Genomic DNA, 22547 nt, shown 5'->3' on the forward strand with positions numbered 1-22547 from the left:
AATAACGAATCCACAAGCGGCGCGTACTACTTTTGTTTGGGAGAAATAGTTGCGGGGATGAGCCAATGGAATTTTGTTACGACTGCTCGGCCAGAGTCGGTTTGATTCGATCGCGAACGGATTAAGTGGCCTGCGCGTCGTTGATTATGCGGGGCTGGTGGATCCGTTGGAAGCGTAGGGGAGCGCTTAGTATTTACCAAGCGAGCCGCTTCGCCCCGGCTCCGGCTTCAGCTCCGGCTTCGGCTTCGACTCCGACAACGGCTTCGAACCGCATACGTACGCATATTCGCTTGATTATGATGGCGTTGGCGAATCGAACATTCTTGCCGAGCGTCTTCCTGTCCTCGTCCTGTTTGGTCGAGCAAGATCGGAACAAATAGTTTAACCGGGACACGCGCTATTCTTCTCGGAACGAGCCGAAGACCACGCGTATCGATTAACAATTAACCGTACCGTTTTCGTAGTGCGGCCACGTACCGATTAACGTTTCGGTCTTGTTCGGCGCCGTGGAACACACGAGCCAGACGCACGAACACAGAGAAACAGAGAGAGAAAGACAGAACAATGCGAACATTTTAACAAAATGTCCAGTCACGTACCAGCTCGAACGCATTTCTTTATTAACCCTCTGACGGCGAGTTTGGACTCAGTTTCGGACGAATCAATGAAACGAACAGCTGCTGCATTCGGGACAATAGAAAGACTCACTTGTCCACAAGAAGTATCACCAAAAATATGTTTAAAAAGATTGATAAATAAAACAGTGAATGGTCCTCAGCTAATTGATGTGCTTAGAAAAAGAAATAATTCAATCGAGATGAAGAATTAGGCTGACAATGAGCAAATTCACTTAAGATTAAAAAATCACGATCACGGCGTGAATGAAGTTGCAATCACGACCGTGATCGTGATTCTACGATCACTGTGACGATGAGATGCTGACGGCGTTATGAATATATTCGAGCCTGTCGATCGGGGAGAACGAACGTATTCGCGATGCGAGGATTCGCGCTGGATTTGCTGAAGAAGCAGAGAAGCAACGAGCGGGTTCTCTCGCTCTCGTTGGAAAGGCTTGTGTGTAGGATCGTCGGATGCCGGCAGCACAGGGCCGACAGAGCGTGCACTCGCGTGTCCGCGCTCCGCATATCCGCTCCCATGTCCCGGTATAGCTGCTTATATACCGCGGTTAAAAACAATGCGAGGAAACGAGCCATCTTTTCCTGCTGCAGAAGAGGAGCGAGCTGCACCTCCGTCCGTCCGTCCGTCCGTCCATCCATCCGTCTGTTCGTTCGTCGATCCGTCCGGTCGGTCGTCACGAGCCACGTTACAACGGAATCGAGCTCTCCGACTCCATGGGACACGAGCGAAAAATTCACGACTCGATCGAGCCAACCTAGTTCCCTTCTCGGGCAATCTTCGATCCCCAGTTCAAGATGATCGATAGTTTTTCGCAAACTACGGTCGCGGTTTGGCACATTCGCAGATCGCTGTACACACGTATCTGTGGGTGCCCGTTCAGACGGGGCTGTAGTAGCTGTAGTAAATTATTAGAGGATTAAAAGAAACGGAGTTTCGAAGCGTTCAACTCCGAAATTCGCTGCTAAGCTATATTTGACACAATTACAGACATAAGAAGTTACAACTTCATACGATTCGAAGTTCCCTTCGTTCCTTCGAATCTTCGAACAGTACAAATAAAAGAAAAGTCCTCGAAAATCGGAAAAGTAAAAGTCCTTTTTATATCGATCGAAAAATTCGATCGAACCAGTGCGCCGAGAGCATTAGTACGTCTTTCATTAACAATTATACGATCGATATAAAAAGGAACGTTTATGATGGATGGCGAAACAAACACAACAAATACAGGTTTCTTTGCGTCAATGTCGTTGTCAATTGCGAAGATAAGTAATAGTAAATTATTCTTATTAAAATCATTCATTAGAAATAATGAAAAATTAGATCGAACCAATGCGCCGAGAGCATTAGTATTGTACATCTTTTATTAACTATGGATTCAATTAGGCGCTGCACATTTGTTTGAACCGTAGTTGCAGTAGTCAGTACATTATCGCATATCAGTCGATGTGCACGTCCGTTATTCTACACGGTCGCCGCAGAAAAACGGATGTGTGTGGCGGGCCTTAATCGCGTAATTTTTGTTTCGGATTGTTGGTCCGCGCAGATAGATGCGAACGAATATGAAGACGCTAATGTGTAAAATAAGCTCCGCACGGTTTGCATCCGCGCGTTCTATGTACAGGGTGGTCTACGAAATCGTTCGACAAAATGTTCCCTGCGGTTTATGACGAGAGAGGCTGAAGAGGATCCGTGGCCTGCGGGCCGGTTTTTAATGCCGGAAGCGCCCCTCTCTCTCCGTCGGGCCCCTCCGTTTTTCTCTCTGTTGCTCTTTCGACTTCCTCTCCCGTTTGTACCAGCATTTCTTTCGGTGGCAACATCTGTCGTTCGTCTTTTCTCCGTGGAATCTCCGTCTCTTTCCCTTCGCTTTCTCTTCCCCGTTTCCCCTGCGCCGTGTTCGCTCTCGCAGCAGCCCTTTTATCCGACCGCTTTTTGTTCTTTCCTATTTTCCTCCGTCCTCCTTTCCCCTCCTCCTCCCCCGCTGCTCAACGGATAGCAAAAACGGGCTCGGAGTACCTAAGCTTCGCGAGTGGGTTCGAACTTTGACCGATCGGTATTAAGGAAGAACTAATCTTCGCAACTATCTTATGTATATATTATAATAGACTTGCGTTTCTAACAGAGACGTTTCCATCGGCAGAAAGTATCGTGAAATGCAAAGTTTACGGAGCAGAACCGTGAAGTTGAACGGTGAATCGATTATGGTGTTGACGGTGCGGGTGCTGTTGTCGTTCGATCCGCGGCGTGGTCTATTGCTCGGTCGGCGTTCGGTCAGCATTCCCTCGTTCACGTTGTCTGGCCTCCTCCCACGCCCACGCTACACCCTTTTTACGTTCTCTCTTTTTCATTGATCCGGTCGACCTGGGTCCTCTTTCCTTTTTCCAGCGAATGGTATCGCACGGCGATGGCGAAGCGGGTGCGGAGCGGTACGGTGGAACGGTTCACCGTTCATCAATGAAACATGACTAGCTCTCTGCCGGTGTTTCGGTGAGTAGGCTCGTTTATCGAGCGCCGGTGCCTTCTAATTGGCTCCCCCGTTTTTCTTTCCTTTTTCCTCTATCGTTCATCGCCGTCGCTCCGGTTCTTCGTTCACTCGTTCATTCATTACGTAAAGGTCGCGGGAGAGTTTCACCGGGTTTGCGCCCGACGATTCGCTAAAGCATCGCTCACAACGGCCCTCGCGTGTTCAGAACGATGCACCGTACGCTTCCGGACGCTTATCCATACGTAATACAATATGTGTAATAATTAGTATGGATCATTGTTACGAGGGATAGACAATTGTGTGCCCATCATTATGAAAGTGGTCTAAGTCATATATGTGTTCCTTGTCTCGAGATATTTATAGGAAGATGTGAAGTAACAGATTAACTTGTTTTTTTTTTTTAAAGAATTTTAACTTGGAGCACTTTCGTAATGATGGGCACAATTCAGCGATCAGGTCGCCCGAGAAACTTAAAGAGGGGAAACACTTGAAAAATTCAACAGAAAAAGGGTCGATTATCCTAATAAGTTCCCCCTGGCGCGACGCGAAGAAAAAAAAGGGCGAAACACGTGTACGCTGTTACGTCGGGGCATCAACGTGGACGGGAACATGTTGGAGGATGCGTTACGGTGGCCCGCGTAAAAAACCACCGGCCGGCCGTATCTTCTTCTAATATCGGCATGCGACCACGCAACCGGAAGTCTTAAAAACCAGCCTTATCTTCGAAAATTCTCGTCGACGCGACTAGTCTTCGCGTCCTTCGTCTCTCCGGTTATTTCGTCTATCTTCTTCAGCAAGCTTCAGCCGTTTTTCCGCTGCGAGCGTCATAATTTCCTTAATTTAAAAAAGGAAGCCGGGCGCGTCCGACAGAGCAGACCGCCAAAGAAAGTTTATTTTGAAAGCTCGATTTCTATTCCATTTTCAAAGACGCGCACGCGAGTTTGCGATTCCAATGGCGTATGTTGCCTTGAAAGTTGCCGAGCGTCTACTACGATAAAATGTCGAGGTAAAAAAATGAGAATCGAAGATGCGCGTGTCGCGAAGGAGCGCGGCGCTCGAACGGGAACGCGTACGGGCGCAAACGTAGTTCCGTAGTCGGAAGGAAAACAAAATATTAAGCTAAAACATAAACCTCTGTCACCGTAACATAAATACACGGGGAACGGTATGCACGCGAGCGTGTGTGTCAGTTTCGCCGCGAAAATAACTAGTGACGCATGCTGTTCGGATTCGGCCAGCCTGGTGCGACGAGACGCGACGAAACGCGACGAGACGAGACGCGACACGTAGAAATAAACGCACCTACAACCGAGCGACGAGTCGCTCGCCTAATCGTGGGTCTTCGATCCAGGAATGATATCGTAGGGTCTCTTTTTCTCACAAGACGAGTGGGCCCTGCAAACGGCTTATATTTTCGTCGATCTTTAGGCATTTTTTGCACGAAAAATAATGCGCCAATCGTTTCGAATCTTTGCTGTTACTCTATTTAACATTATTACAAGTAAACAACATTTTTTTTGGCAATGGAATTATGACAAATACAAAAGAATGAGAGCAGTGTGTGTTGTCAATGGGTTTTAACGTTCGACTAGAAATTGCGAGAGGAATGTATTCTGGGAGGATGAGATGAAACGTTTAGAAAATGGTACAATTATGAAAGAAAAGAAAATGACGACGCCGTTTCTCGCGTTGTGTTGCAGTACGCCGGCATCCGAATCGGTCCCGTTGTCAAGAAGGACGTGATGAAGGCTTCCATCATGTTGGAACACGACAGCCAGTGAGTACATAATACGGAAAACTGTCCTTAGAATTTCTATGAAGCCAAGGACCTCGACGTAACAATCGGAGAACAAAATAAACGATATGTTGACAAGATGTTCTTGATTCGCAGATACGCCACGATCCTCGCGTTCGACGTGAAGATCGAGAGAGACGCACAGGAGTTGGCGGATTCCCTCGGGGTGAAGATCTTCCAGGCGGACATCATTTACCACCTCTTCGACAAGTTCACGTCGTACAGAGAAGAGTTGAAGCAGCGGAAGCGAGACGAGAACAAGCACATCGCCGTGTTCCCGTGCAAGCTTCGCATATTGCCACAGGTATCTCGGATTCTTACCGTTCACGCGTTCGACAGGAGTCGAGCGATAGCGTTTTCGCTTCGCGAGACTAAAAGATGACTGGCCTCGATTTCAGCACATCTTCAACTCCCGCGATCCTATCGTGATGGGCGTGATGGTCGAAGCAGGAATCGTTAAAGAAGGAACCCCTCTCTGCGTGCCCAGCAAAGACGTGAGTATCTACGAATGTTCTCGCGACAGCCTATCCAGAGAAGTAGGCGGTGCCTACGCTGCTCCCGGGGCAAAACCGGAGCGCTCCGGGAGCAAACACTTGACCGGTGCTGTTTTCGATGCGATTGTTATCTTTGAATCTCGCCAATCGATTCTCCATGAACTTGGAATCGCATCTTCTACCGATATATCTCAGGAATTTTCGGCGATATTTAAGACGAAGGAAAAGTGCTGTCACGATCGGGTAGTTTCGCGGCGATCGGAGCCGCTGATAATCCACTCGGTCCCGCGATTTGTCGACGCGTAGGTGAACTCGTTCGTCGGTTCGCGGGGAAATAGCGGCGATCTAGTTGGTCGGCGATCGATCACACACCGCCCCTCCTCCTCCTCCTCCTCCAGATCGAGCGACCAAGCGCGTATAAAATCGTTCGAGACAGCCTCGCCGGTTTCCTCGAGTTTCTTTCTCTTTCCCGTAGGTGTGACCGGGGCCGGTAGGCCTGCCGGCGACCGGTGACCGGACCGATATCCTCCTGCCACCGATTTTTCGCGTTCCCGTCTCGTTTCCTCGAGAATGTTTCAAGCCGCGTTTCAATAACAACAAACGACGCTCGCGTGGGAGTCGCCACGGAAGCTATACAGGGTGTACCGAGCAAGTGTCGCCGTAAACGTTCCAAGCTGTCTCTCCTGGCTTTCTCGACGATTCTCCAGCAGTCTTTTATCGGCAGTTGCACATTTTCCACGCTGGAAAGTGACTTCAGCACCTCGTACATTACAAGCACGGGTAAACTGGAATTTCCGTTCTTTTCGGAAACGTGGCGAGGCTCTCTCCTGCTAGATTATTCGATAGGGGTCGTGCAGAAAGACTCTCGTAGGTTTTTTTCGTATAAAATGTTCGAATAAGCGCGCTTGGAAGGTTTTCGGAAAATTGAAAGCGACGGCGGCGGCGTCCGTTCCATCGGTTCTCGGTTCTCGTTCTCTTTCCCGTAGGAGTAAACTGGTGGGCAGCGGTTCTTTGCAGCCTCGCCTTACGCGGTAGCACGCGAACAGCTACAGGTTGCCTAGCCCGGGGTTCGTAGGCGTCGCGATGCCATTAGCAGCCCGCAAATTCCACGGTAAACAAAAATTCCGGCCGGGTACACTCTCGTGAAAGACGCCCACGCGTCGAGTCCCTAGCCTTTTCTCCGGAGCGACGGAGTCGCTCGGACTCCAGCTCCGAGAGATGATTTACTAGGCAAATGGCTCGCCCCCGAACGGCCGCGTTATTTGCGCAAGATCTAAGAAGATTTTCGTACCGTGCGTGGGAAACGGTTGATTTATTGGGAAGTCTCGTCAGGAGGGACGGCCAATTCGCTCGACACCGTTCAATTAGATCGTCAAACTCGCGCGCCCGCAGCCAGCCTCGCCTGTCTGTCCGTCTGTCCGCCTGTCTGCTGGAACCCGGCTTGTCGCGTTCAATCGTTTCCCTTTCCGTGGCTTCGCGACAGGACGAACACCGGTGGACGTTCGATCAAAGGACGCGTTAGACGCGTTCCTGCACCTGTTGCCCGTTCGCGTTTTCGAAAATCGCGTTTTTTTTTACCGCCGAAACGAACGAACACGCACGGCGTCGCCGACTGATGCACCTTCGCGTTTTCTTTAACAAGAAAGTATTAGGAATGTTAGGTAGAAAATGGATTAGTTTAGAGAAGGTATTATAATTGTTGGGATTATGGGTTAGAGGATTGAATACATTTTTCAATACTAGATAAATTAATCAATAAGCGGGGAATGTACCGCGCACGACTCGTGAGCTACATGTTGGAACTCCCCGGTCTAAGAGATTCTAAGAAGTCGAAATTAAGCCGAGCGAAAAAGGAGAAGGGCTTCTGGAGAATTGGGGATTGGAGGCGGCAGTAGGCGTGGACTCGGTTGCTCTCGATTTACCGCGAGGCTCCGCGTTCACCGAACGAAATTATGAGAATTCGACGGTCGTGTTACTCCGTGACATTATTAATTCGCCGGGCAACGAGCGAGAAGGCAAAGACGGAAGACGAGAGGCGTTGATAGTACTGTTTTTCGGTCAGGGCGGTCGCGTTTCGAACGAGAATGCAACGATTGGATAATGCCTGGTTCGTATGTGGGTGATAGTGGAGGAAGTGTGTAAAATTGGTATCGGTTCGGATTGGGCTGTTGCACGGTGTATATCCACGGTTGTGTCTGGCTGCATGCGCGACCGAAGACTTCTCTCGCCCGCGCGTAGAAAGCAGCTCCGAACACGTTGTTGGCCCACGCGCTTCGCTTCGCACCGTGTGCGCACACACTTCTCTCGGCCCTACCCTGCTTCGTCGGTGCATTTTGGCCTTTCTTAAAATTCAACGGAAATTCCACCGGTAGAAAGTGGCCGGATAATTTTTATCACTGGTATTATCGAGACTAGCGACGGCGTGCGAAATCATTAACCATTAAATCATGTGATTCGTCACAGTGATGGCGGAATATCGCGATCACGGTCGTCGTTTTAACTTCATTCACGGCGTGATCGTAATTTTTTAATCTAGAGTGCTCTCACTGTCATACTAATTCTTCGTCTCGATTGAATTAGCTCTTTTCTTAAATAAGTCAATCAGCTTGCACAAAAATATCTGCATATAACGTACATTTAAAATTACGTTGCGGTTTCTGTATACAAGGTGATCCACGGATCGTGATCAGTAGAGATTAATCGGTTATTAGCAGTCCGATCGAAAATAATCATGTGAAAGCTCTCTTGAAACCAAGCTACGTACTCGTGGACTCGTGGTTCACCCTGCACACGATGGAATTATTCTAGATCGCAAGAGATGTTTACTATTCAAGTTAAAACAGCTCCGACTGCAAAGGGTTAGCAGCGCAACAACTTGCAAGCTGAGAAACGTTCGAAACGTGTGTTACGTAAGAAAGAATCAGGTCGGGTCGGGGCGAGCCGGATCGGGCCGAGATCGTTTGTTGAATAGAGAAGCCGGTCGGTATCTGTCGTCGCTTTTATATTGGCGAACGATGATCCGGACCGGATGTCGGATATCACGAAACCTAGTTGACTTAGGTCAGGTCTGAAGCGTACGAGATAGGCGGTCTCGCGAAAGAAAGACCGGCGAGAACCTGAATGGAAAAAGGACACCGCGTGTACTACGTGATTCCGCAACCTTTCAGCGAATTTCGTTTGATTCGCGACGACGAGCGATTCCTGGAGCGATTTTATCGCCGGTGCAAATGAATCCCTGACCAGTGGAGCCGAGGTCCTAACAGACTCTATCCTCTTAGCTCTTCTCGCGTTTCCATTTCTTTAAAGTAGCAGTTGCGTCGAGCGATGAGAGACGGGTTCGGACAATCGATCCGATGAAGGAACGCCTGTGAAAAACGGTCGAGCGTTTGTCGAACGGAGCACAAGGCTCTCGGATGATCGAGTTGTTAGCAAGCAACGGCAGCCACTGCGCCGAGCCGTGTCGAGCCGTGTCGAGCCACGTCGAGTCGAGCCGACTAGAGAAAGAGGGAAAGGGAAAAGACGAAGAGAACGAACGGCGGAACGGCAAGAAAACGGCAGGCTAAAAGAATCCGCCGGATTTCCGCTCGACGTTAAAGCGCCTATCGAGGCCGTTGCGCAACAACCGTACACGCCCGATAACGATACCAACTGAGGAGATCGCTCGAATCCCCATCGGTACCTTCCATTTCTATTAGCCGCGCTGCCAATTAACCCGCGATCGAGGATCTGGGCTAATCGTCAGCTCTCTTTTCGTCGTTCCAATTTGAAACGATTCCGCGTAGAAGTCTGTGATCCGACTATTCCATAGATTCTCGTTTGCACGGGAGTTTCGTAAAAGTAACATCGCGAGAAGGAAGCGAAACGCGTGCTACATTACACGGTCTTAATTCAAATTTGTTGAGCTACCATATTGGTATACGATATAATTGCGTAAGCATCCGCAGTCTGCTTGTAAGCGTTATGGGCAGCGAACGTGTTAAGTATTTCATCCGATCGCGAAAACAAGATAAGAGATCAAGCTTCCGTTTGCATTTGACACGCGCTCGTACGTTGGGAACGCGCAGAGGACACGGAGGAGGAAAAACGAATCGGCGCGACTACGAAATTTTGTTCTGTTCGTTGTGGAATTCGTGGTAATCGTACGACGTGGCGGTTATCGTCGTGCGTATTGTTTCGACGCGATAATGGGGAACACGCGGAGAGGGAGAGAGAGAGAGAGAGAGACAGCATAATTAGCGGAACTGGCGGCGTTACAGATTTAAACGCGGCTTCCGGTGGTCGCGCCGGTTCGACGTACGGCGATAATTATATCAAGGAAACGCGAACGAGAGAGAGATTTTCGAGCGGAATCGCCGCCGCGCGTTGCGTTGCCTGGCCGCGTTGAGCCGTCGCCGTCGCGTCGGTGCTCCCCGAGTGACAGGAACTAGAAACTCCGTGGTGTATGAGTCCTCTTCCGGCGGAAGGCCGCTCGTAACGTTCTTCCTCTGGTGCCTCTCCTCCGTCTCCTGCACCTCCGCGTTCTCTTTCTTCCTTCATCTCCCCTTCCCGGCCCGATTTTCCTTCTTCGTTCGACTATCGCGAAGGGGAAGGGGAGAGAGAGAGAGAGAGGAGGCTGCACGTGAATTTGCCGATCGGGAGCAGAAAATTAAAACGTCGGTGGGATGAGAGGAGGCGGAGGAGGAGGAGAAGGAAGAGGTGAAGAGCGGAGGTGGAGGAGGAGTAGGAGGATCGTTCAAGCGGCAGCTCTCCCGCGAGGGAAGCTAATTAACGAGCACGCGAACGGAACGCGATACATACCTGTTCGCGTACCGTGATCGGGCCACGATAACGCCCCAGCCATGAAACTTTTTCACGGGCAGAACCGCGGGCTCTACGGAGCCAAGGGGCGGAGGTAGGGGCGCGGTCGAGATGCGCGCGCAATACCCTCGCGTGTCCTCGAATAGACACGCGAACGGAACCACCCGAATCTTTCGTGCTTTCGTGCCTTCGCGTGCGCTCGTGCTTTCCAGGCTTCCGAAACGATCGCCACCGCGCTGCGCCGCGGTGGGACAACCTTCCGACAGCCGGCCGGATGCCTAATATTAGAGAAAAGGTCGAAAACTCGAGAGAGGAAGGGCATCGAAGAGAACCGGAGAGCCGGAAAGCCGGCGAGCAACCGGACGATCCTCTTCCGGAGAGAGACAGAGAGAGATGAGAGCCGCGTAGGAAACGAGGTTTCTTATCCTCCCTGATCGGCCCCCTTTTTCCTTCTTTGTTCTCGCTGTCGCACCCCCGCGATCCTACCGATCCACCAAACTGCACGTCCACAGGTACAGAAATACCTGATTATTATCCTTACTCGTTGTCGCAGTGACTACATTTTCCATTGTTCTCGTATTTTCTGAAGATCCCGAAAACGAGAGCAGCTTCCTTCCTCGCGGAAAATGTATAGCGCAGTGAGAAACCGACAGAATTTTATTCATTTATTTATAGTGTATTTTAATGCGGTCGCGTTAACAGTGAGATCATTAGCGACCACATGGTTCACAACTGATTATAACTAGACTGCGTGTCTTTATGCATTTATGGCTTCAAAAGATGCTAGAAAATAAAATTCCACTGAATTTACTACGAATTTTATTCATTCCAGATCTGTAAAGACTGCTACGAAGACACTTTCTTAAAATCCGCCTACGAAAATTGAAAATTGCATAAACATCCGCAGTTTAATTATAACGACCACGGTTAATGTTGACATTGGGATGAGAAACAACAACACAAAACTGCAGTTCGTGTACGACAGAATTTATTCGACCGGCGAACGCGCGATAATATCCTCGGGGCGATAAAGGTTAATAACGCGGAATATATATAATACAAATGAAAGAAGTGTTGGTTGCCGCGGGGTGTAATACCCGGGTTATCGTTGCAAGGTCGTTAAGTACGAAGCGAGCGGTAACCAAGTCGACTTGGTATTCGTAGTGTCGGCTAGGCGGGTAGGAAGGGTACATACACGAGAACAGTGTATCTATACGTTTCGAGAATCTAACGAATGATAACCGACCGGAAGGAAGCCAGAGGCGTTTCCACGAAAGTTGCAGGCAAGCCGGAAGGCCGAAAGACGGGATGTGGTCGGTGAGTAAGTGACGTCGATGCGTTAGTGTGCAAACGTATTCTGCCCCTCTCTCTCTCTCTCCCTCTCTTTTTCTCTGTTGTCCCCTCTCCGAGTCTCAGCCACAGCCTCTAACTTGGTCGTTCCTCTCGTTCTCTCGCGTTTCGTCGGTGTTTCTCTAAGTAGGCAGCTGGTTAACGTTGCTATCGTAGCGAACCAAGGAAAAAAGAGGAGAAATAGCTTGGGAAAGAGAGAAGGAAGAGTAAGAGAGATAAAGAGGCCGAAGGAAAGAGCGTGTGAGAGAGCCAACCGGTGGGAGACAGGGAGAGAGAGGGAGAAGCGTGCCGGCCGGATGTCGAGTTTCCAATGTCGAGTAGATCATTTTACCCGGGCTCGCGATTCATTTCGCCAACAACGAATGCCGACGATAAACGCTTAAACGTGTCGACGACAGAATGCTTATCGAGGGGCGTCGCTCCGCTTCCGGTCCCCGAAATCGAAACGTATCGAAGCGCCGCATCGTTAAGAAACAACATTGCGAAAGTTTTTCGATCGATAGAGATCGCGTTTGCAAATTCTTTGTTAATATCCGTGGGATCGAGTTTCGTTTTCAAAGTTGCGTGCGCCACTCGATCCACGATCGGCTGATTCCCGATCGTTCGTTAAAGGAGTGGAACTCCTTTCTCCAGGATTACAAGGGTGCGGGACGCGCCTTCTCATTTCTCGATAATGCAAAGATGGGGCTTTACAGTAGTCAAATCTTTTATTTAGCTCTTTTGACTACTGAAAAACCCCATCTTTGTATTATCGAGAAATGATTTTGCACCTTGCAATCCTGGAAAAACGAGTCTCACCCCTTAACGTCGATTTATACTATTTATGCATTTAAATGGAAGTGTCAAAAGAAGAAGAATTCGTCCAGTCGGATACGTTCAACGAAAAGTCTGCTACGAGTTCAAAGCGACTAGCATCGACCTGTTATTTCCATTTGGCTGTTCGAGGGCCACTTCCAAACTCATTCGCAAAATTTCTATGTGGACGCGATCCCTCGACTCAACAGAGATTCGCTGGTCTCAGCGTCCTGGAGCACTGCTGTCTGTGTCGGCGCGGTCTTCTCCCTATCGTTAGACCGTGATACGGTTTGCTCGTTGCTCGTTGCACGTTCCTCGGGTACATCGAATGCGTTCACTTCGCTCTCCCGTCCGCGTCCCTTTACTAAACTTAGACCCCATTCAGAACGATGGCACGGCCTCTCTCCCGAGAGAGAGGGAAAGGGAGAACGAGTTGGCCCGGCCCGCGAGACAGTATCGTTCCGTGGCACGTTTCCTGCCGACCGTAAACAACGAAATACACCCGCGGCACGTCGAATTCTGTCGCGATGTTTGCGCGCGTTCACCGCTTGCTCCGTTGTTCTGAATTAAACCGATATTTTAATGAAACGGGAATTAAAAAATTAGTACGGTAATATGGTCTTCCTACGTTAAGTTATGCTGATTGAAGAATAACTCCTTCGAAGGGCATTTGAAGGTCAACATATGATACATCGTTGAATTTGTCTTTTACACTAATCAAAATACGTCGCTCTATTAAAAAAAAGAAAACCGAGGATGACCGTGAAATATCAGAAAATATGACTTTGAGAAAACAAACTTCTCCGTCACAATAATTGCCCCACTGAACCAAACATTTTCTTCGTGAAACATTTTATCGTATCACTAAAAACAACGGAGATATTTTCAGTAGAAGTTTTAGGTGCCCCACCCTGTATATCGGTTCTGAAAAAACTCCGAGAACTCGCAAATGGAAAAATTCGAGAACTAATTGGCAGTCTGGCTTTGTTTCTCCGTGCATCGTCCTCGGCCGAGTATCAGCGATTAACCTCGATGCCGGAGCTCGATATCTCGTTCGATACGCGCGGCGGTCTCCGGCGGATCGCTAAACAAGTTATCTCGATCTTATTGATCCGATCGGTTACAGGGGACAAAAAACTGTGATTGCCTTCGGTTGTACGAGAGCCTCGTCAATTATTGCTCTCTCTTTCTTTCTCTCTTTCTATCCCGTGCGAGCACTCCCGACAGTGTAGCAGCGTCTGCCCGCTGCGAAACCGGTTGCTCCCTGTTATTATTTATCGTTATTGTTATTTGTTTACGAATCTTCTTCTGATCGGTTGATTCCGACGAGGGGACAATCTGAAACTAAGAACGACTCTGAAGCGACACGAGTTTAGGAACCATTATTAACGAGTCCAAGAAAGCAGAACAAAAAATTAAATGTTCAAGTTAGTTACTCTGCCTACCTTTCGTGGCCAAAATTCAATTTTTCGACTTTCAAATTACAACGAAAATTTTTTTGTGCGGTACCGCGCCGGGACGGTGTCTAGCGAGACGATCTGCACCTTCGACCCTTCGCATTCTTGTAAAGCGCAAGTCCTCGGACTCGAAGAAGCAGAATTTGTTAGATTTGTTAGAAAGAAAGAATGTTTGCTTTTTCTCGAAAGGAACACAGTCCGAGAGCAAGAGGAGTTGAAAGGTAAAACCCGCGAGAGACGCGAAGAATTCCTGTTGTCGCGGCTGGTTGTTTATGTTTCTGACTTGGTAGCGATGCGTCGGTGGAGAAGGCCGACAGCGACGAAGGTGTCGATGAGTTCTCGCGGAGAAAATCGTCGTTCCTCGTTCGAATCGGATGGATTTCCGTGGAAGAACAAACAAAGAAAAATAGAGAAACTCGAAGGAGAGGAAGAGGGATGGGAGAGGGTTAGTCGGGCTTGGCCGAGCTCGGTCGGGGTGTTAGCATACTCCGTAGCAGACGCTCGGCGTGGCACAGCGAGTAAACGCGCGAGACGGGAACCGGAAGTCTATTTTCGTGAGGCGCACCGATTTAGAAAGCTTTATAGTTTGTACGAGCCTGAGCGGCTAACAGCCAACCATCGCCGGCGTGGCTCTCCGCTTCGGGAACACGCACGAGTCCTCGAGTTCTCTTTCCTCTGGCACACCTATCCCCCAGGTGAAAATCAGCCGACAGACACGGGTAGCAAAACTGCTTTGCAGGAGTTTGCGATCGGATCACCCTATCATGTAGGAAAGAAAGGTCGCGTAGGGATGGGTATCTAAGGGTGCGAGTGCAAAGGAGCTGCATGCTGAGTGTAGCTCTCCGCTTCAATGTGAACGCTTCCACTATAAAAGTATACATTCTATTTCTAGCTTCGATCTGTTCGCTATGGTATAACTCCGTCGTACTTGTGGGTAAAATCGCGGGTAAAAGTGACGAGCAGCTGTAAAGCGAGTATGTACATCATTTAGGACATCACTCGTGCGAATTACGAATCGTATGTTCAATCTCGAGGATAGAAAGATCGCGGCCGAATTTGGGTAATCGAATCCGAATGTCTCTGCAGGCTACCCGCGACGATTATTCAGATGTGTAACTCCCCGCACACTCCTAGCTTGCACTCTAAGGGTGTTCAATAGGTTCTACACTTGGTCTAGCTGTCTAGCTGGTAGGGTTGTATAAATCAGAAAAGTTTCGTCGACGTTCGACCAACTACAACGATAGGAATAAATAAATCGATACACGATCAAGCTACCCGAATATCTAGATGTCTAGGGTACTCTCCGTTTTTTCCCGATCCGACCCGAAGAATTTTCGGGTTCTCGCGCACTCCTAGCTTGCACTCTAAAGGTACGGAATAGGCTCTAAAATATATCCCACGAGAGAGTAACCTCGCGGATAAAACCAGTTTTCGTTCGTCTTTGCGCATCTTTGCTCTAATTGGTTCAAGAAAGTGGGGAGTGGGTAGTGGAGTGAGAGATGATAGGCTCGCTGCGCCCCCACCATCTTCTAAGCTGCGCGAAACGGGGTTACTCTCTCGTGGGATATACTTTACACTTGGTCTAGCTGGTAGGGGTGCTTCGGGTCGAGTTGAAGAAAAGTTTCGTGGACGTTCGACCAACGTCAACTCGACGAGAATAAATAAATCGATACAGCGAGTTAAGGTTGCTCCGTTCCCGTGGACAATCGCGTTCCTCGATCCTCGATAAAAAGCGACTCTCGAGGCTACGCGGCTCCGTCGAAGCCAACGGTTCCCCGTTATCGCGCTCGTCACGCTCCATCTCTCGTCACCGGCTACCTCGATGCCAGCTCGTTCGATGTTTCGATCGATATCCCATGACCCTTGAGCAGGACTCGTTCGAACGTCTCGTTAATCGTTACCGACACGAAAATTCATTTTCGTCAGTGCAACCCGGGTCTGGAATGGATCGAACGACCATGCTTTAGTCCCCTTAATAAAATTTCCCGACGAGACTAATTAAATCGCAGGAAGCGAATATGTTTCTGCGCCCCGTGGAGCAATCGCTTCCGGACGGGAAGTGCGACGCTAATCACCGGATATATCGGGCGACAAACGTCGGTACTAATCAGCGGCGCAGCTCGCTAACAGTGCCCGCGTATCAACTCGCCGCCACCCGATACACACTCCAGAGCGGAGATAACGCGGCCGGGTAGCGAGCAAACATTTGCGAGGATACCAGCGGCTCGAGCAACGAGCAACCATGCAGCACGATCCTTGATTTTCGCAACAATATTGACGAAACGATTCTGTCCAATTCGACTTCCAGATGGTCGCGATAGTCGTAGGATAATATCGTTGCAATATTCATAAATTTTCTTTTGAATCTTCCGGAAGGCTTTCCGGAAGTCTGACCTTTCACCCTTCGCACTTTCGGAGCTATTTTAACTTGAAGATTAAATATTCCTAACGACCTAGAAAAGTTCCATTCTATATATTTTTTTCATTTTATGGTCCTGAAATTGATATAATACCTCATACAATACTTAACACTAAACCTACCATGAGGGGTCAAATGACCCCTGAAATTGTAAAGGTGTTCTCATCGGAATTTATTGAATACCTGTCCCATAATAATAGTAGCAAAAGAAAATAAATATAGAACGCAACATTTATTATCAAAAAAACTAGATTACATTAGACAATAAATTAAAAATATTACTCCTGACTTTTATTTTTGGTGTTCAGATAGTTTCTGGATTTTTCAATAATTTCGTTACTGCATTTTAAACTTGTAGGTAGGAACCCTTGGCTGCGAGGCTTTGCTTTCCCTATATGCGTGAGCTTAAAATTATTGGAGCGATCGTTCTTCATTGCTTCCAGCATAACTTGTTTTTTTCCATCTTACTTTTACAGTGGGCTGATATTCAACTGAAATAAAACAATTGATTTCGATCAGCGGATGAAATTAGAAAAATAGTTATAATTCGTAATAATTAGGTGAACCTAAAAATTGAAAGATGTGTCAAAACAGATGACAGATGTCACATTTATGATTGAACTTACAGCTGCATTCGCCAATAATTCCCGTTTAAACATTCACTTGCTACTATTATTATGGGACAGAGGGAGTATATTTTTTGACTCCAGTATATATTATAGTAAAAATCGCACAACAAATAAATAAATTTAATCTTATAATACTATACACTTCAGTCACTTTTGATGGTAGGTAGGTTTAGCGTTAAATATTTAGTAATGAATTAGATACCAACATATATAATGGTGTAGACAATATTTTGAATAATGGTACAGCAAATAAAAATACTGTGTATATAAAATACAATGTAATTCAATTAAAATTATCGATTAGTAGTAGCGTTTAGAATTTTGCGCTCGTAAATCGGTCGTTTTTCCTGTGCGTCACGGAGGATGGCGAGCAGGCAGGAAGGACGAGAGAACAGGGCTCGGACTGCTCGGAGCGAGAAGGATCGGCCGTGTGTGGGCATATTGCTCTTTCGGCGTGGGTTTCGGCCAGGGACCGGGCATATTCGACCGGTCATTGTCCATCGATTGGCGCGGAGCCGTACAGAATAACGCGTTTCTGTGTGGATGACTTTGCTTTTGCTTTTCGGCCAAAAGTCATGGTGAAAACGCATTGCACAATATGTATACCATCTATACGTCCGAGTCAGGGCCTGACAACGCGCAATGCTCAGGTACTCGGTTTTCTCTCGACTTCCGGTCGCGGAAAGGAGGAAAGGAATGCATAGGCGGAGCTATGCCCACGCAACGAGACACTCCGATCGCTGCGCACGAGACACATTTCTACTCAATGGGAATTCTCTCCCGATGTATCTTTGCTTTTTCGAAGCCTGGCGATCCTCGTCTAGGATCGTCTCGTCGTCGTTGTGAATTTCTGAAATGATTATTAAATTAATAATTTGTGGCACAGCGGGAGAAATGCCCAATCTAGCTGTACAACAATCTCGTAGAAGAATTTATAGCATCTTGAAATTTTATTGTCAAACAAATCAAATTTTCTTTCATTTAAAAAGAAAAGCGTAACATTTATATTTGTTAGACTTCGTTTAAAATCTCGATCGCGAGTGTGACTCGTTAACACTAGAACTACCGAGCACTAAACGCAATTGGCATACACTGTCTTATAATAATGACAAAATTGCGTCTGTTTAGATTTTGTACCAGTTTTGTTTAAATATGTACTTCAATACAGAAGTTGACTAAAAAAATTTCTCAGACAAACATATTTATAATTTGAATAGTTCTAATAGAAGAAATCAGGAGCAAGTCATTTTGACTCATCCGGTAGTTCTAGTGTTGAAGCACGGCAAGGGTTTAATAATTGCTGTCAGAACATTCTGACACATCGGCAATCATCGAAGGAATATCTGAGAAAAATGACTTTTGTCCAGCTGGATTAGCGATTTTTCTCACTGCGCGACGTCAGGTGTTCGATTCTATGGAACGTCTCGTTGGATCGATTACCGGGAACGATGATCCAACTTCTGTCTTAAATTACGGGTCTATTTGCATTCGAAATGCTACGCCGAAAATCCTTGAGGATGTAATTGCATGCAAATTAGCCTACATCGCGACACGATCGTTAGCCTGTTCGACAGCCGATTTGTCATCCGACGGTTCTTTCGAAATCCTGATATCGGCGATCCATTAATTATTAGGTTGTCACGCGGATACAAAACGCGTTCCGATTCCGAGAATCGATTTGTGACACGTTGCGAACAAAATGTTGTTGACAAAGATTGTATTGTATTCGTTATATGATGCTGATGATTATATAATTAGTTATATGACTCCTTAATAATAATAATCTCTCGGCGTTTCGTTGTTGCAGTTCCTTGAATTGGGCATGGTCACCAGTATAGAGTACAATCACAAGCCTGTCGAGTCCGCGAGAAAGGGTCAAGAGGTCTGCGTGAAGATTGAGCCGATACCCGGGGAGGCGCCAAAAATGTATGGCCGTCATTTCGACGAGAAGGACTTCGTCATCAGCAAGGTAAGCTTGTATTTTCCGGAACAACTCGTCAGCGAACGTTAGGAAGAACGCTGATCTCATTTCCTCTTTGAGTCACTCCTCTTCGTTGCACCGGCTAGACCAGCCTTCTAGCTAAACTATCTGCAATATTGAAACACGTTCGAATGGAAAAAATCAAATAGCACTTCCTCTTTGACTCTTTGAGTCATCTGAATTATCAATCTTCCTCTTCGTTGCACTGGCTAGACCAGCATTCTAGCTAAACCATCTGGAATATTGAAACACGTTCGAATGGAGAAAATCAAATCTCACTTCCTGTTTGACTCTTTGAGTCACCGGAATTATCAATCTTCCTCTTTGTTGAATGGAGAAAATCAAATTTTATTTCCTCTTTGACTCTTTGAGTCATCGAAATTGTCACTTCCTCTTCGTTGCACCGGCTAGATCAACCTAGCTAAACTATCTGCAATATTGAAACACGGAGGAATGGAGAAACTCAGATACACGTTGTCAGCCGCTGGGTGCGAACCATGATCTAATCGGTCGCGCGCGATAAGGCTGTTCGAACGCGAAATAAAAGGGAACCGAGGAAAAGGACAGGAAAGGGAAAAGGGGGAGCGAGGTAGGAAGAGAGCAGGGTTCGGAGTTCCGTTGGAAGAGGCAGCTGCTCCGAAGGAATCCGATCGACAGGTGGTCCCAGCGGACTTTGACGAAATTCCGGCAGAGAACGACGTTCCTCGGCCAGTCTCGGCCCCTTTCGTTTTCTTTCGCTCTTTTCTTTCGCGTAACTTCGGAATTTCATCAAAATCAGTGGCAAGCGAGACGGAAACGATCCTTATTAGTATGCGAGACTCTGGTCGAAAAAGGAAGATGCACATCCGGCAGCGATCAGCCGTCCACCATCGACTTCCGCTCTTCGCAGAACCTCCGTTCCTTTCTTGCCACTCCTCCTCCTTCTCTTCTTCCTTTCCTCTTGGCCGCTCCTCTCCTCTCCGCTCCTCGCCTCACCGTGACTCGCGTTGCCCTCGCATCGTTTCTTTCTTTTCCGTCTTCCGCTTCGAATATCGGCTGCGAATCGATCGATCGAGTGTACACTAGGGCTGTTGCTTTACTTCGAAGGTCGAAGATTTTGAAGCTTCGGTTTCAGAAACTTCGCAGGTGATGAGAATCGAAGTTTTTTGAAATTATTAGAAGATTAAAAGAAATGGAGTTTCGAAGCTTTGAATTTCGAAATTTCGCTGTTATCTGTTACAATTACAGTGACTGGACACTCCTACATTTCGAAAAAAAACACGCCACCACAGCTAAAAGATTGAAGTCGAGTATTTTAAACAAATATCCCAACATTTTCTAACACATAATGTTTATATCAGTACGTCTTTATACGATTCGAAGACTTCGAAGGTTTCGAAGCTTCAATACTACGAAGGTTTCGAAACGTCAATACTTCGAATCGTATGAAGTTGTAACTTACGAGTTTCACGTTACGCCATAATTTCGGACAAATAGAAATATAAATAAAACATTTGACAGAATTTTCACAGAATATAAATAGCAACCAGTTATGTAAAAAATATATTTGTTGTACAAATAAATTGTAAACAAGATTTCATGAAAACGAAGGAACACAAGATAAAACAAAATAGATCTTATAATCTTCTATTAATTTAGTAGCGTCTATTTCCTAAGGATTAACGAACGACAATGGAGAAAACGATTATCCGCAAGCAACGAAGCGCTCGATCGTCACGATCTCGTTCGCACCGATTGTTCGAGGTGATTCGAATTATCGAGTATCCAACTCCAGTCATCGAAATCATCGATCAACGATCCGATCGCACTTCGCTGCCTCTCTGCATTTTCCGGTGCTGCACGTACGCCGCGGGACCAGTTTATTCGTTGCTGCACCGCTCGGTAGTGATGGGTTCGAGTGTTTCGCGAGCATGCTCGAACAACGATCGATTCATTATTACTAGACAGCGGATTTTATGCATTTATGACAAAAATGAGTAGGTGTAATACAAGATAGTACACACGTCAGAAGAATTTAAGCATAGTCTTATATTATACTCAACCCACTAAACATATTAAGACAGAAAATAAATTTCTATTTCACTCCAGTTTGTTGCAACTCGGGAAGAAAATTTTTATTTTGCATAAAGATCCGCTGTCTAATTATTACATGTAGACGTTGTGTCGATTGCAGGATTGTTTCAACTTCAACCCTAAACGACTAAGTCACCGTTCCATTTCCGATAGAATTTACTGATCATCATTTTGACGAGGGGTTAAACATTTGATAGATAGTAATTCGGAATTGTACGGTGTCGAATCGAGGTTCGATCCATCGCTACCGGTTGGTCTGCGCTCTCGCGGTGGCGGTGACGGTGTGGCGGGTTTCTGTGCCGGCGCAGCTCGGCTCGTTGGGACCGGAAGTCGTCGTTACCGTTTGCTTCGTGGAATCGATTCTCCGGAATCACCTTGTTCCCACGATGATTTGTGGAGCGACGATTTCGCGCGTAGTCCGCGAACGCCCGCGTCACTCCTCCCCCGAAACCCCTCGTCACTCCTCCCCCGAAACCCCTCGTTTCCTTTTCCTTTTCCGTTCCCTTCCTTCGGGGATTCTGGGACGCGACTTTCCGCTAGCCTAACTTTAGACGATAGTCGCTGTGTTCTCGAGCGAGCAGTCTTCTGCTCGGTGTTCGTCAAACGGATGGTCTGCTCTCGATCGAGGAGACCGGTCCTTTGACGTTCGAACTACCGTGCACATTACACCCAGAAAGCTCGCTGTTGTCACCGATCTCGATCCATTCAAAATTTACTCTATTCAAAGCTGCCACGTCCTGGTGACGTGTCTTGACGATCCAAATTTCCGTTCTTGCACATTGGTAGATTTTTGTCATTCGTCAACTTTCTATTTCCGGTTCGATCAGCCTGTACCCCATACACAGATAGAAGGTTTAGGTGATTCGGTACTTCCGCAGAGACAGAGAAAAGAAAACATCGCATCGATTCGGAATTCAGATAGCTCTCGAAAACCCGAACACCGCGGTGCTCGGCTAATTTTAGGTGACACGCCGAGGGAATATTCGGGGGCGCTTAGAGGTCAAAAAGGTGGCCGCCGTTTGGGACACTTCGGTGGCTGTAGTCTGTTTTCTCAAAGCAAGAGACACGCCTCCGGACGGAGTTCTGTACGCGCGAACGTGGCTTTCCGCGAACCGACTCGTCAAAAATTGGAAACGAGAAAATATCGTTTCTTCTAACAGGGGGTTCACTGTATTCCTGTGGTTGTAAGGAAGAACGCCGCATGTCACATACTTTCGCTTTCGAGATACTGTCGCTCAAAGTTTTGATCACTAGACTGCGGATTTTATGCATTTATGACAAAAATGGGTACGTACAATTTGCAGCATTGGACATGTTAAAAATATTTAAGGACGTCAATGTATTAGTTTCAACCTGATAGGACAATTAAAAGAAGAATACAATTTTTATTTGGCTTCTACTGCCTGCAATCAATGCAAATCTTTTTTAATTTGCATAATGCTCCGCAGTCGATTGATCACTAACTCTTTGACATGAACATCGGTCAAATTGCGTTATCATGCAATTATCTTTGCGCCTTTCAGTAAGCTTGTCGAAACGTTGGGGTAAAGTGCCAAAATATGAACCACTTTTTGTTGATGTCATTTTTTTGTTATTATTTTAGACTGCTCTTTTTCGTTCAAAAAATTACCAGTTG

At 47.1% G+C, this 22547-nt stretch overlaps 1 protein-coding gene across 1 annotated transcript in view; it reads left to right on the top strand.

The window, feature by feature from the left end:
* The window catches only part of Eif5b (eukaryotic translation initiation factor 5B), a 36464-nt gene that overhangs the window by 8381 nt on the left and 5536 nt on the right, over positions 1–22547 (top strand). Inside the window, exons 12-15 of the mRNA XM_076421957.1 lie at positions 4822–4898; positions 5013–5220; positions 5315–5410; positions 18665–18826. Coding sequence (XP_076278072.1) covers positions 4822–4898; positions 5013–5220; positions 5315–5410; positions 18665–18826 — 543 coding nt within the window. The remainder of the gene's footprint in view (positions 1–4821; positions 4899–5012; positions 5221–5314; positions 5411–18664; positions 18827–22547) is intronic.

This window comes from Lasioglossum baleicum, chromosome 4 (genome assembly GCF_051020765.1).
Source record: "Lasioglossum baleicum chromosome 4, iyLasBale1, whole genome shotgun sequence".
Classification (NCBI taxonomy): domain Eukaryota; kingdom Metazoa; phylum Arthropoda; class Insecta; order Hymenoptera; family Halictidae; genus Lasioglossum; species Lasioglossum baleicum.